At 47.7% G+C, this 15,634-nt stretch overlaps 1 protein-coding gene across 1 annotated transcript; it reads left to right on the top strand.

Moving 5' to 3' along the window:
* The first annotated feature begins 14,783 nt into the window (after positions 1 to 14,783).
* On the top strand, positions 14,784 to 15,624 carry LOC136511639 (uncharacterized). The gene is made up of 2 exons (XM_066505685.1): positions 14,784 to 14,879; positions 14,965 to 15,624. Exons 1-2 carry the CDS (start codon positions 14,861 to 14,863, stop codon positions 15,525 to 15,527), a joined length of 582 nt encoding a protein of 193 aa, XP_066361782.1. The 5' UTR covers positions 14,784 to 14,860; the 3' UTR covers positions 15,528 to 15,624.
* Positions 15,625 to 15,634: the final 10 nt, after the last annotated feature.

Raw genomic sequence — 15,634 nt, 5'->3', positions numbered from 1 at the left:
TTTGTAGTGGTATTCCTTGATGATATCCTGATATATTCCAAGAATAAGGAAGAGCATGCCCAACACCTTTGAATAGTATTGGCTCGATTGAGGGAACACAAGCTTGTATGCTAAATTCAGCAAGTGTGAGTTTTGGTTGGATCGAGTGCAGTTTTTGGGGTATGTTTTGACACCTGACGATATTTCTATAGACCCCAACAAGGTGCAAGATGTGCTAAATTGGAAGTCTCCCAAGTCAGTGCACCAGATTCGTTAGTTCCTTGGTCTAGCTAGATACTATCGGTGTTTCATTTATGATTTCTCCAAGATAGCTCAGTCGATGACCAAGCTGCTCCAAAAAGAAGCCAAGTTTGTTTGGAGTCCTAGCCTATGAAGAAGCCTTCCAAGCTTTGAAGACATTTCTTACCACTGCTCCTGTTTTGGCCCAACCAGACATTGATAGACCTTTTGATGTATATTGTGATGCCTCGAAGATGGAGTTGGGATGTGTGCGTATGCAGGAAGGGCGTGTGATAGCTTATGCTTCACGCCAACTGAAAAAGCACGAAGTGAATTAACCCACCCATGATTTAGAGTTGGCTGTTGTGGTCCACGCTCTAAAGATTTGGAGGCATTATTTGTTGGGCAAGAAAGTACACATTTTTATGGATCACAAGAGTCTCAAGTATATTTTCACTCAGTCGAGTTAAATATGAGGCAAAGGAGGTGGTTGGAATTGATCAAGGATTATAACTTGGAGGTACATTATCACCCCGGAAAGGCCAATATGGTAGCTGATGCTTTGAGCCGAAAAGTCATATCAGGTTGAAGAAACACCTTTGTCTCTCAGCCATGCTGAGGTGCTGGCTCACATTGCCTTAGTCTCAGAATTACTTGAGCAGATTATTATGGAGCAAAGGCAAGACCCTTTAGAAATTCCTCACATCAAGAAGTTAATTGCCGAAGGGCATGGTCCTCAGTTTAGTATTGATGAGCAAGGTGTAGTGAGGTACAAGGACATATGGGTGGTTCCATCAAATGAGGAGCTAAGAAGGAAGATTTTGAATGAAGCTCATCATTCAAAGCTGTCTATCCATCCTGGCAGCAACAAGATGTACCATGATTTGCGCCACTTGTATTGGTGGTCCAACATGAAGCAGGACATCACCAAGTACAGTCGTGGAGTGCGACACTTGTGGGAGAGTTAAGGCAGACCACATGCGTACCCCAGGATATTTGCAGCCCTTGCCCATTCCTATTTGGAAATGGGAAGATATTTCCATAGGATTTCATTGTGGGTTTACCCCGCACATCCAAGGGCTATGACTCTATTTGGGTCATTGTGGACCGTCTCACTAAGTCTGCTCATTTCCTTCCGGTGGACACTAGATATATAGCCAAGAAGTATGCTCAGATATATTTTGATCAGGATTGTGACCCTGCATGGAGCTCCCCATACTATCATCTCTGATAGAGGGTCAATTTTTGTCTCTCATTTCTGAGAGCAACTTCCGCAATGTCTTGGTACTCATCTCCACAGAAGCTTAGCATATCATCCACAAACTGACAGGCCAAACAGAAAGGGTGAACCAGGTACTCAGGGACATGTTGAGAGCTTGTGCCTTTCTTTTCCTAAGAAGTGGGATGAATGCCTAAAGTTAGCTGAGTTCTCTTACAACAATAGCTATCAGGAGAGCATTCGTATGGCACCATTTGAAGTTCTATATGGAAAGAAATGTAGGACACCACTTCACTAGGTTGAAGTGGGAGACCATGGGTATTTTGGGCCCGATTTCATCAAAGAAGATCGAGAGCAAGTCAGCATTATTTAGAGTCATTTGAAGGTAGCTCAGAGCCGACAGAAAGCTTATACGGACAAGCGAAGAAGGCCCTTGTAGTTTGCAGTTGGGGATTATGTGTACCTCAAGGTGTCTCCTATGAGACAGGGTGCATCAGTTTGGTGTCTGTGGCAAGCTAGCCCCTCGATATATGGGTCCTTACAAGGTTTTGGAGCAGTGTGGCCCAGTTGCTTATCGTCTCCAGCTTCCTGATATTTTATCTGTGGTACACAATGTGTTTCACGTATCGTAGTTGAAGAAATGTTTGTGGGTCCCTGATGAAGCTATGGAAATTGAAGAAATTCCCCTCCAGTCTGATTTGACTTATATTGAGCACCCTATTAAAATCCTGGACGAAAAGGAAAGAGTGACAAGGAACAATGTGGTGAAGTTCTACAAGGTGCAGTGGCAAAACCACTCAGAGGATGAAGCCACTGGGAACAAGAGAGCTATATATTGAAGCATTACCCCCACCTTCTCTCTGGTTCAGATAGGTAGTTGTTTACATTGAAATGTAATTCTTATCTCTTTTCCCACACTAGACACATGAAATCTCGGGTCGAGATTTTATTTTAGGGGGGTAGATTTGTAACACCCTTGGTGTTACACTGTATAGTCTTTTGCTAAAACACCGCATGAGCATCATATTTATGTGTAAATGTGTGTAATATAGGGTGTAAAGCAATGTACGTAACTTGAAATGATCATCGAAAACACGAAACGAAAGATACATTCAATGTCGTGTTATATCACTTAGGGTTTTAAACGAATTTTTATTGAATGAAAAATACTATAGAATGCATATACGACACTTTAATAAAGTTTGTAGTTTAAGATTCGTAGGTGACAATGAATATTTGAGGTCACGAAAGGAATTCACTAGCTAGCGTATTGAATAGCTTGGAAACGGAATTTGACGCGAATCCGATCAAGACTTAGTCGAATTTCCTAAGTCGGGAAGCGGTTTGACAAGGCCAAGTTTGACAATTTTGTAGGCGAATTGGATTAAGTAGTGGTAGGGTTTCATGGTTGGTTTTGATAGCCTAACATGCCTTCTTGAGTATGGAATAGGTGGTTTAGCAATTGAAGCATTGAGTTGGATTTTTGGGATGCTTTTAAAAGCGTGCAAGACACGTTCCAGACGGTTGTAGCGTCTGGGCACGGTCACCGTGCCTCGGCCGGTGTTGCCGCTCGCCCACGCATGCACCTGTGCGCACCGCCGCACGGGCTTCGCACCACCGCTGCCGCGCTCACGCACGCAAGAACGCATGCACTCACGCGCACGTCGCGCTCGATGGGACGCTGGAGCCTGGTGAGCCTGGCTGCTCTGCCACTGCCGTCATGTCCACATGGCCGCTCTGCCACCACCGTCGCTTCCACCTGAGACGCTTTGCCACCGCTGTCGCGTCCGCCTAAGCCGCTTTGCCGCCTTGTGCTCGCCTGCGTGGGACCGTGAGCGCGTGGCCGCACTTGGCCTGCTACGGCCAGCACATGGCCCTACCCGCACTGTCGCCTGGCCACGCATGGGCTTGCCCTGCCTACCTTTGCCATCACATCCACGCTCGATGCGACGCTACGCTGTTGCCTCTCCCTAGACCGGCGCCAGCTACTGCAACGCAAAGGGCCAAGTCGCCGTTGGCTTGCTAATTATGGCAATGTGGCCAACCGTCCCTGAGCGTGTTTGGCTGATTCCCCAACGGCCTATAGCACATGCGCGCTTGAACTCTGAGTTGACAGCCACATCCTTCCACAGCAATGTCGAGCCAAGCCATGCCGGCCCTTCCCCTATTTCCTCTGTCGCCATGGTTGCTGGACCCGCGTCTTCAATTCAACTTGGTGGAGTCACCTCGGTTCAATTAACTTTGCCCATGGCTCCAATGTGTAGTCAGCCAGCCACCCGACCCCATCTTGTAGTGATTCTTGTCGTGCCATGCTCCAATTTGGAGCTTCCTTCCCGATGGGTCTATAAGACCGTATCGGCATGCGTCGGTGAATCCCACTCTAGAGCTGCTTGCGCTCGATCCATTGCACCGCTCGCTTTGCCTCCACCTACTCATCACCCGGTGTACCCTTGCCAGGTTGCTATCACCTCCTAGCCACCCCTGATGCAGTCTTGCCACCGTGGTGCACCACCGCACCATCCGTGCGCACGTGGCCAGCTTGGCTCGGGCCACCTCTGGTTGAACCACCACCTCGTCTGGGTCCGTGGAGAGTACCTTGAGCTCATGCGCTACCCCAACTGCTCCAATGTCGTTATGGCTAACTAGAACAGCACTGTTTTGCTGTAGGAGCTCCGTTGCCATGGTCCGACTTTACTGCAGCGTCTCAGCTCGCATTTTCATCGCCTAGCATCTCGCGTTCGTGCCTAGGCAGGTACCGGCTCCTTAGATAGGGCGGGGAGGGTCCTAGGAGCCCGGCGGGGGCCGTCGATGCCACTGGCTGCCACGCCGACGTACGCAGCCAGGTCAAGGACCTCCCCGAAGTGAAGACAGGTTATTGCAGGGGGCATTTTCCATAATCGCAGACTGATGGAATAGTGCGCTTAGTGCTTGCGATATTACCGGGTAGGTCGAGGGCGTTTTCGCAAAATGACTAATGCGCGTGGGTCTTCCCGTCATGAGCCGTCGACGCGCAGTTGGGCCGCGCTGTGTGGGCCGCGCTGGTGGGTCACGTATGTGTGCGCGTGATGCGCAAGAGTGGGCCGCGTCGCTCGCTCACGGGCCGCGCGGTGGATTTCGGTTTTTCATTTTCCAGTAAATTAGTAAAGGTTTTTTCAATTTAGTTTTGAGCTGAACTTTGAAAAATTATAGTAAATTCTATAGATGTCCAAAAATAATGAAACAAAATTTGTTAGGTTCATAAAAATGCTATCTATCTGTTGGTGTCGTTAGTTTACAGTTATCAGTGATAATGATTGATTCATTAATTCATGTAGGAAAGCTTAGTATTATTTAGCTTAATAATTCTAGGAATTTTTGTGGCAAATTGGCGATAATTTTAGCCATGAAATTTTTACAGTAGGTTCATTAGATTATTATGTGCTCACTGTAATTTTTGTAGCCCCTGAGTAGACTGGTATATAGGGTAGCTAATACTCCTTGTTTTAGTATATATATAGTAAATCGGTATTAAGAGTAAGAATGACTTTAGTTGCTAAGATAGTACATGCCATGTTTCATACTTGTTAGTTGTAGCAATAGGTAATTTAGCACCTTAGTCGGTAGAACTAGCTTAGTAGCTTCATAGGTGTGTTCGTATTTTAAGAGTTGTTGTTACCATATTACTAAGTGTTGCATTATCATTTCATGCATGTAGATAACGAGTTGGTAGAGTTCGTTCCTGCGGGCGAACAGGAGTTTGAGGAGATCATTGAGGAGTACGAAGAGGAGATTCTCGTACAGGAGGGAACCCTAGAGCCATTTGTTGCTGACTCTATTGACACACCGCCTGCCCAAGGCAAGCCCCGGTGCATAACCCCTATTTTTGAATGCTCATTGAATATATATATATATATATATATATATATATATATATATATATATATATATATATAATGTGCATTTATGTTACAGGCATTTCATGGAAACTACATGCATAAATATACTTACCTACGAGTCCTACTAGTATAGGTCGAGTAGCTGTTCTGCTCAGGATTCGGTAGCGTAAGTAACCTGCCGTTAGTCACACTATGTGATTATTATCACTCATGATAAAATGGTGGAAAGGAAATAGGAGATCGGGCAGGGATATGGTTTGTGTATTGGTGGGTGTAAGAGGTTGTGTCCTACGGCCAACAGGGCATAGCTTGGTTACACTTTCTTCCTATCTATGTCGGTTAAGGACCGACCGTTGCATTGGGTTCTAGGCAGGTCACAGACTTATTATCCCGAGCACATACTTGGGTATGGGCGCAGGGAAGACTTGTTGCTCTCTTGTTGTGGGTTCTGGCTCTTTCCAGACCGGCTGATTGGAGGTGGGGATGGTGGAGGTCTAAGCACCACACTGAGTCCAGGACTCAGGAGCGGGGGCTTGGAGTCTATGTTTGGATGGGGACTTAGACCCCGTGATAGGAGAGTGATGGGTTGGTCCTATTTGTGCCTGGGGTACAAGCGGGGCATGTGTTTTGGGGTACCCTGCTGGGCACATTGATTCGTCAATCGCCGAGCCATCTGGTACCGCTTGTCTACAGGCTAGCACCATAGTAAGAACTGAAAGATAAAATGTGATAAAATGGAACTGTTTGCTCAACTCTTGCTTAAAAGTAGAACATATGCTTACATAGAATGGCTAGATAAAGAATTAATCGTGACTGCTAATAATAACATAAATAAGGATCCACTGAGTATTGCTTTCTACAAAAAGAAAACCAGCAAACCATAAAAGCTAATCATATCCCTTGGAGTCTGAAAATTATTCCCACTAGTCGGATAAGTCATGCGAGTACATTGTGTACTCAGGGTTTATTTACCCCTATTGTAGGTACTACTTGAGGAGTAGCCGTTGTGTGAAGGATTCTTCTGGTGGGCATATATAGATCCTTGCTTATTATCGATAGATATTTAATTAATATTTATTTTCATTTCACTGTTTAATATTCCGTACTCTAAAGTTGGTAATGTAATAATACAATGTTTAAGAACTCTGGATGTATGAAATGGACTAAGTATTGTAACTCGTTCTCATTATTGGATCCTTGGGGAAAAGTGTGGACTATTCGGGCTCTCCCTTGGGGTGTGCTTGACGGAACCAGCCCACTGTAGCTTGCTTTCGGGTGCTTAGTGTCCGGTGGAAGACGAGCGCCTCCGAAGGTGTGTTATGTCGGGCGGTTCTACGACACATATCTTAAGGAAAGGCAGTCTAGGACGCTTCCCAGTCCATATCTCTTATCGTGTGTCGTCTCCACTAATTTAGATGGAACTCTATTTAGTGTAAACGTAGAAGTTTCTAGAGCATATCTCCAAAAGGACAATAGGAGACCAATTTGGCTCGCCGTAGACTGAACCATGTCCAACAGAGTTCGGTTCCTCTGCTTAGAGACCCCAATCCATTGAGGCATATGCTAGGTGGAGTCAACTGTGGAACAATTCCACATTGTTTTAGATGTTGACAAAATTCATTGCTCAAATATTCACCACCATGATCTGATCGCACAAACTTGATTGTTTTGCCCAATTGATTTTGTATCTCATTCTGAAATTCTTTGAACTTTTCAAATGACTCAGACCTGTGCCTCATTAAGTAGACATATCCATATCTTCTAAAGTCATCAGTAAAAGTGATGAAGTACTAAAACCCACCTCTGGCTACTGAGGTCATTGGTCCACATACATCAGTATGTACTAGTCCCAACAAGTCACTTGCCCTCTCACTTTGACCAGTGAAAGCTGCCTTAGTCATCTTGCCAAGTAAACATGATTCACAAGTCTTGAATGATTCAAAATCAAATGAGTTGAGAAGACCATCTTTATGGAGCATCTCAATGTGCTTCTCATTTATATGGCCTATGAAACAATGCCAGATAAGCGGGATTCAAATCATTAGGCTGGAGCCTGTTTATATTAATGTTATAAATAGGTTTATACTCAACATCCAGAACATACAACCCATTCACTGATGGACATTGTGCATAAAGATATAATGTCTTACACAAAGGTAGAATGTAATAATAATTATTTAGTTCCAAAACTAATCTTGAGGGTAACGATAAGTGATTAGTGCTGACAATCAGTGCAAAAACCTTTGCTCCATTGCCAATGCGCACATCTGTCTCTCCTCTTGTAAAACTCCTAATACTCCGTCCCTGCAACGATTTGCAGGTATGAATCATCAATCCGGTATTCCGGTATCAAATACATATAAGATTCACTTGAAGAAGTAGCGAGATTAATTTCAATAGCATTTATACCTGAAATAAATATATCGTTGAAAAGACAAGCTGAAAAGTATTGTTCACTAAGCCCTTGTTTAGTTCCACCTCGACATCCAAAAAAGTTGCTACAGTACCTGTCACCTCGAATGTTTGCGGCTCGTGCATGGAGCATGAAATGTAGGCGAAAAGAAAAACTAATTGCACAGTTTGGTGGGAAATTGCGAGACGAACGTTTTGAGCCTAATTAGTCCATATTTGAATACTATTTGCCAAATAAAAACGAACGTGCTACAGTAGCCCCAAAATCCAAATTCCTACAACTAAACACAGCCTAAGGCCTTGTTTAGATTGCAAATTTTTGCAATCTGGACACTGTAGCACGTTTCGTTTGTATTGGACAAACTTTGTCCAATCATGGACTAACTAGGCTCAAAAGATTCGTCTCGTGATTTACAACCAAATTGTGTAATTAGTTATTTTTTTACCTATATTTAATGCTCCATGCATGCATCTAAAAATTGATGTGATGAAGAGAGAGTGAAAAAACTTGGAATTTGGAGATGATCTAAACAAGACCTAATTTATTATAAGAAAAAAATACTATTCCTTCAACGAAAAAGTACGCCAGTCGCAGTGATACGTGAATCCAGATCCCTCGACTCCTTGCGCATCCGTTCACGTCAGTGACCGAGCACGTCGCGCCAAAGAAGCCCAAGAGGCCGCCAAGACTGCCTGCCCGGCCGTCCCGGTCTCCCGGACGCCGCCACAGCCCACGTCACGCACGAGAGAAGAAACCCCGCGAGGCTGGCACCTGGGCTGCAAAAAGCCGCCACGCGTCAACGGCACAGTAGTCCCGGCGCGAGCCCCGGGCGGATGGAACGGCCAGATAAGATTCCTTGGCCAGATCGGCAGAGCCGCCGCTAGCCGCGTCACGGTTCCCGACGCCTCTGGTCGGCAGCCCCGCACCAGCACCACGGCTGCACGGCAGAGCCGATCCCAAGGCGCGGGGTGCGGGTCGGCGACTCGGCGTCATACGGCTGGCTGGCTGGCGCTGTTTCCCGATCGGAGCAGCGGCCAGCAGGTGAGGCGAGCAGGCGGTGTTTCCGGGGCGATCAACCAAACCAACCCCCACCCGGTAACATGCGCTGCGTGCGAGCCGGGGTCCAGGGCAAAAGACCTGAGATCTTTTCTTCTTCTCTTTTCCAGCGACTTTTCTCGGGTGACCGGCCTGCCGCGCTGCCGTGGACGTCTGGTGGGAGAGAGCCACCATGCAATACAAGTGGTGGTCGGGCCGGCCTAACCTGTGGAGTAGTCCTGTCCTGACCTGCTCCCGTGCGACGTTGCCGTGTCACTTTCTCGGTTCCAGTCCAGTCCGCCCCGGGGGCGGGTTGCAACGACCCTCACCTGAATACCTGAAAAGAAAATGAGGGCATGATTATTCATGACACCAAGAGGTCGAGCTGATAGTAACAGGATTGTTCAGTGTTAGCTACTTAATTATCGGAGAATGTGACCGTGTGCTCCAGCTGTAAGATTCGGCAGAATTTTGGTCAGGTTGTGTCCACGGGTTCGGCTTGGACCGAAGAAGAAGAGGCTGCTACTGGCGAGTTTAATTTAGCTGCCCAACAACTATGGATGAAAACGATCGATAGGAGGCCAAATTATTTTTATTTTCACATTTATTCCTCAAAAACGAAATCGATACGATATTGTCGAAAACGAATACGCAACCGATATTCCGATAATTTCAAAAATGATAGAAGTAAATTAGAAAATACATCGATAATGATCGAAATCCATAAGAGCGATTTCCTCAAAAACGATAAACTCGTCAAACCGTAGAACATGAGAAGAGCCATAAAACTCAACCTATCTCACATGACAATAGTAATAAATAAAGTCACAATTGACAATGCCACAGGCTAAAACCACGGTTCACACCATTTTTTATCTCAAACAAGCTAAACCCCATATTCCGTTCATGTTCATGGTGACCGGCTAGAGTTAGGGTACAGTGTATGTGATTGGCTGATTGCCTTCTTGTTCCTATACGGATGAAATATTTGCCGTATAGTTCCTTTCCAAAGAAAATATTTGCCTTATGTGCTTGCGTGTGCAGATGAGATGCTTAGATGTGAGCCAACTGGACCTAAACTATATGCAGTACATAGTCTATAGTTAAATTATGATTCAAGGTCTTTGAATCGGTAATTACTTACGGTAAATTATGGACTAAATACGGCAATCTTTGAAAACAGTCAGAAGAGGGCAAAATCATTTTCGTTTTCGTTTTCGATTATTTTTATCATTATCGTTTTCGTTTTTTATTACCGCTACCATTTTCGTTTAGGCATGAAAACCAGAAAAATCTCAAAAATATCATTTTTGTTTTCATCCCTAGTGACAACAGCGATAGCGATCCCTGGCTAAAGTGTCTCTCTTCTTGTGTACTCTCACCAAAATAAGTATGCATTTTGCAATATAAATACTAATATTTATGTTACATAATATGCCATATTTTTATAGTAAAATTATTTGGATGTACAAATGCTGATACTATTTTTAAAAATCTAATCAAATTAAAAATTAATTGAGTCATCGGAACGCGAGATGTGCATTTATTTTGAGACGGAAAGAGTAGTTGTGTTTGTTGAGTGCACTTGCCGGTCATAAAAATATATCTTTTATGACCAGATTTAGTTAAATCTTATCTTAAAAACTAACCATATAAATAACTTTTATATCGGTAATGCTGGAAGCGGGCGTCCATCCGCCCGACGCTTGTCGACGAAATATGGTCGGCAGTCTACCTAGGGGTATGCCCAAGGTAGTAGATTATCGGCAGACAGATGCGCAAGCCCCAAACAAGACGGTGACGCAAGACAGACACGAGGTTTTATCCAGGTTCGGCCGCCAAGAAGGCGTAATACCTACGTCCTGCGTCTGATTTGTATTGCTGTATGTCAATGAGAGATGTTTTTTAGAGGGGTCCCCTGCCCGCCTTATATAGTCCGGGGGGCAGGGTTACAGATCTGGAAACTAATCCTAGTCAGTTACAATTGCCATATGTGGCCGGATAAGGATTCCTATTCTAACCGACCAGGATCCTGCTTGGTCGCCAAATCCGTCTTGATTCCTTGTGCGGGACTCCGATCAGGTTAACTGGGCCGCACGTCATCTTTCGGGTGGACTGAACCCATCGATCCGGGCCAGCCCAAGCTTAGCCGTAAGGGTATAGGGGTTAATACCCCCACAGCTAGTCCCCGAGCATCATGTATTATGCTGCGACACGCCATTTTAACCTTCTCCGACAAGCGAGGCTTGAATTCTTGACGCCTCCGACCACCGTCATCACCGGAGAAGTAGGTTGTCCGAAGAATGTATGGTGCTCTTAAGAAAAAAGAAAAAGATTTCTGTCCTGAGAAGTGTGCCCACTTGTATTTCTGAAAAGAAATGTAAGTGGTCTTGAAGCATAGCATCCTTAAACATCAGAAGCGTAGGGGTCGAAAAACAAACACATTCACCGCAAGGTGAAGTGTGCCCACTTAGTCCCCGAGCTTGCTGGAAGGCAAAGTATGAGCCTTGTAGCAAGGTCTAAAAGAAAAGTCTCTTAACTGTATGTGAGTACAAATCACATGTAGCCAAGGAGAACCATTATTCAAGCAGTGGTCGGGGCAGTCCCCGAGCATACTAATAATCCTCATAATCATTCAAAACACAAGGGGTCGATTTAAACAAACACATTCACCGCAAGGTGAAGTGTGCCCACTTAGTCCCCGAGCCTGGTAGTAGGTGACGCAGGCACGTGGTGCCAGGGTCTAAAAAAGAAATTCCGCTGAGGTTAAGAATCCAATTAGCCGTACAGGCAAAACAAGATACACCGGCAGGTGCATCGTATCGACGTAGTCCCCGAGCTTGCTGGAAGGCGAAGTATGAGCCTTGTAGCGAGGTCTAAAGAAAAGTCTCTTAACTGTATGTGAGTACAGATCACATGTAGCCAAGGAGAACCATTATGCAAGCAGTGGTCGGGGCAGTCCCCGAGCACGGCCGTGGTCGGAGCGATCCCCGAGCACAAAAGTGGTCTGGGCAGTATCCAAGCACAGTAGTGGTCTGTGCAGTCCCCGAGCACATTAGTGGTCTGGGCAGTATCCAAGCACAGTAGTGGTCAAGGCAAATCCACGATCACTTGCGCTGCTTGTACTATTATTTTGTGTACTTTTCTCTATTCTCTGCCAAGGCCAGTCTGACACGTCTGGTCAAAAAAGTAAATAGGTATAGTACGTCATTCTGTCTTCTTCTTTTTTTTTTTGCAAACAGTCGGTTGACACCTGTATTGAGGTGTGTCAGTGTGGGCCCCCTTACACCATCAACGAAGAGGCGCGTACACTGTTAACGAAGGAGCGCGTTTATTGGCGCAGATTTCGAGGTTGTGTGAACAACCGTCTGCGGCGCGTGCGCACGACTCCCAATATTCTCGGGCGGACGAAACGACGGTGCTCTTTGTTTTATATAATGCAGATCTGGTAAGTTACTCATACCATTCCCCATTGTCATCCGCCGCCGCAACCTTCTTCTTCCTCCTGCCGAACCCTATTCCCCCAAAAATCATCACCAATCCCCTCGGTCTCCCGCATCCACCCACTTAGTAAGGACGAACTAATGGCGAAGAGAGACGCCCAGAAGAAAGGCGGGGTCATGGCGAAGGAATGGTGGAAGTCGCGGAGCAACGAGCAGACCATCGAGGACCTCGTCGCCATGGGAGTGCTCCACAACAAGGCACTTGCGGGATGGCGTGCACCGGAAGGAGAAAGCTTCCCCGATCCACAACCAGGTGAGATTGTGGTCTTTGAAGATTTCTTCAAACGGGGTTTTGGGATTCCAGTGCACCCTTTCCTTCAGGGTCTCTGCTTGTACTACGAGATTGGGATTTGCAATCTGCATCCCAACTCGATTCTTCTTGTCTCCACCTTCATCCATCTCTGCGAGGCTTATGGTGGCTTCCAGCCCCATTTCGACCTCTTTCGCCACCTATTCTGTCTTCGGAAGAAAGGGAGCGGTGGCTCGAAGATCGCCGGTGGCGTTTACCTGAACCTGCGTGACGGCATGAAGGCTCAATACCTGCACTGCCCCTGGAACACCTCATTGGACGAGTGGTACAAGAAGTGGTTCTACATCCGTGAAGAGCCGAACACCATCACTCTGTGCGATGTGGGACTGATTCCAGAGAAGAAAAGCAGCTGGTCGGAGAGGCCCGAGAACTTGGAGCAGATCGCCGAACTGCTCGGGATGATCCCGTGGGGAAGGCTTGATGGCCCGAGCGTTGTCGGCAACTTCATCAGCCGAAGAATTCCAGCCCTGCCAGAAAAGGATTCACCCCGGCTTCGAGTACCAAGGAGGCGCTGATCCGACGAGGACCAGGAAGGAGCCGCTCGACAAGATGGAAATCAAGGCCAGGATTGGAGAGCTGTTCAACCTGGCCGATCCCAATTATGTTGCACTGAACGCCATCGAACACGCCTTCAAGCTGGCTCGCCCTCCCCCAAAGGTAAATGACGCCTCCTTTTAACTGTAGAGTCATGTTGCATCAAGAAAATAACTGTCTTTTCCTTCATTTTGTGTCTCAGTGTAATGGCCGTGACCGGGCAGGAGTGTTTGTGTCGCCTCCCCCCGGTGTAGAATGGCCACAAGCTACTGGGCCAGCCGCCCAGACCAGCGCCAGGACCGACGACGTTCACTGGGCGGTACTCGAGACCGTAGAGGACGCCTCGACCAGAGCCGCTGGCAAGCGTCCGGCTGCCAGCAAACGACGTCAAGCCATCTTCCCCCTGTCGGACGACGAAGCAGAGGATGCGGACATCTTCCGGCTCGTCCCCCGAAAGAGGAGAAGGCAGGTGGGACCGTCGGAGCAGGGTGGCTCCTCTGTGCCAGCAGTGGTCACAGCACCGACCACTGCAACACAGAGCACAGACGAAGGGAACATGCCGCATCATACTCCGACGCCCGTACCGGAGGTTGAACAAGTCCCGGTGGAAACTGCCGAGCAAGCGGAGCAGGGGCGGTCGAGGAGACGTTCCTTCGCCACATCCTTCCGCAAGTCAAAACTGTAAGTATCTATACTTTTGATGTAAGCTTTGCATTTTGCATTGGATGCTATTATCTTCTGAATTTGTCTCTGAATGTATTAGATCGGCGTCCACCGAAAGCCCCGACCAGCTAGCTGGGTGCGGAACGTCCTTACCAACAACGGCGGGACAAACTGCTCAGCAACCAGCCGTGGAGGAGCCCATGGCAGGGACTCCGCCTGGGCCTCAGCAGGCGGACGACCAGACGCCAGTCCCCGAGCAGAATACAAGTGCTCCAAGCACGAACCCTGATGAGGCGGATACCACGGCGCCAAGGGAGCTGGATCTAGCCGAGGGGCAGCAGCCAGAAGTTGCCCGGAACATGGTTGCCGACGCGACGGCTCGTGGGAAAGCCCTGGTGGTCGTGGAGTCTGCGAACCCCGGACCAGTGCCGCCTCCCGAACAGGAGGCTGAAGAGGATGAAGTGGAAGAAGTCCTGGGCCGTCCCCAAGATAGGCGACAACATGTATATGTGTCGCGCTATCGGAACGACGAATGGGTCATGCACGAGGAAATCCCAGAGGTCGAAGAGACCTTAAGAGTCGAACGGGCGGCCAAGCGTCTGGTGACTGAAGTCCAGGTATATTTGGCTTTAGTCCTTGACCCTGTTGTGTAGTCGAACTGTCTGACGTAGCTTGTCTGTGTGCAGGACTTGATGAAAACTGCAAGATACCGAAAAAGGTGCTTCGACCAGATAGAAGGAATCATGATGACCAATAAGGAGCTGACGGCTGAAGTGGAATCGCCTACGGCGCCAACTTGAAGCCGCCGACCAGGAGAGGACAGACCAAGAAGCACAGAACCAAAACCTGGTCGGCCAGCTCGAAAACAAAGAGCAGGAGAAAACAGGTAAGTGTTCACCGTATCATAGCAAGTGCGGGACTTGTGTTATTTTGTTCTTGACAGTAATAGCTGTAATGCAGGTTTAGAAGCTGAAGTGACCCGCCTCCAGGGGGAGAACAGTCCGTGCGCTTGCAGAATGTGGTCGCCTGAAGGAGGACAACGAGAAACTGGCACGCCGCCAGTCGGAACTCCAAGACCACACTAACAGAATGAAGGACGACCTGAAAAGTAAGCACTCCAGACCACCTTTCTCATTCAATTGCCCACATTGCCTTGTCGTGTCATCACGTTTGATGTCTTGTACTGTTTTCAGTTTTGAAAGTCAATGCCAAGAGGCACCTTGAGGCCGTGATCAAGGAGCGTGACGACTGGAAAGCACAATGCCTTAAGGCCACCGAGGAGCGGGACACGTGGAGCAAGCGGTGCCAAGAAATGGCAACTGGCATTGTGCCCGTCCTCGACCTTATCGACCCGGCGCTCACAGAGGAAGAGCTAAGGACGCCTCAGCTCGGACTGGTCGAGAGATGCAAGCAAGCATGGGGATGGTTCCAAGACTTCGTGAAGGAGGCGGGTGAGTACACGGGTGCCCATGTGCTAAGCATGGTGCGTGCTCACTACCCCCTGATCAATCTCAAACGCTTGGAGGCTGGGTACCCGAAGGAGATAGACCCAGACAAGGCCGAAGAGCTTCGGACGGCCCAGCTGGACTTGTCGTCAAAGATAATTGGCGATATTAACCTGTGCGGAGGTGGGACAGCACCTGTGCAGGGTATGCCATCGACAAGCCAGCTGGAAATGCCATCAGCTGCAAGCCAACCAACGAAGCCTGCGGTCTCGACCAGCCAGGCACCGGCGGGGCCATCCCCTTCAGCTTGACTAGCTCTAGAGTCCCCGAGACTCGAGTAGGGTATCAGAGGCGGCGAGCAGTAAATGCCATGCGCCCCGACCAGCCAATGTAATAGGCTTAGAGCTGTAGAAGGAGG

Source organism: Miscanthus floridulus, chromosome 16 (assembly GCF_019320115.1).
Source record: "Miscanthus floridulus cultivar M001 chromosome 16, ASM1932011v1, whole genome shotgun sequence".
Lineage (NCBI taxonomy): Eukaryota > Viridiplantae > Streptophyta > Magnoliopsida > Poales > Poaceae > Miscanthus > Miscanthus floridulus.
This window is presented reverse-complemented; position numbering and strand designations above follow the sequence as displayed.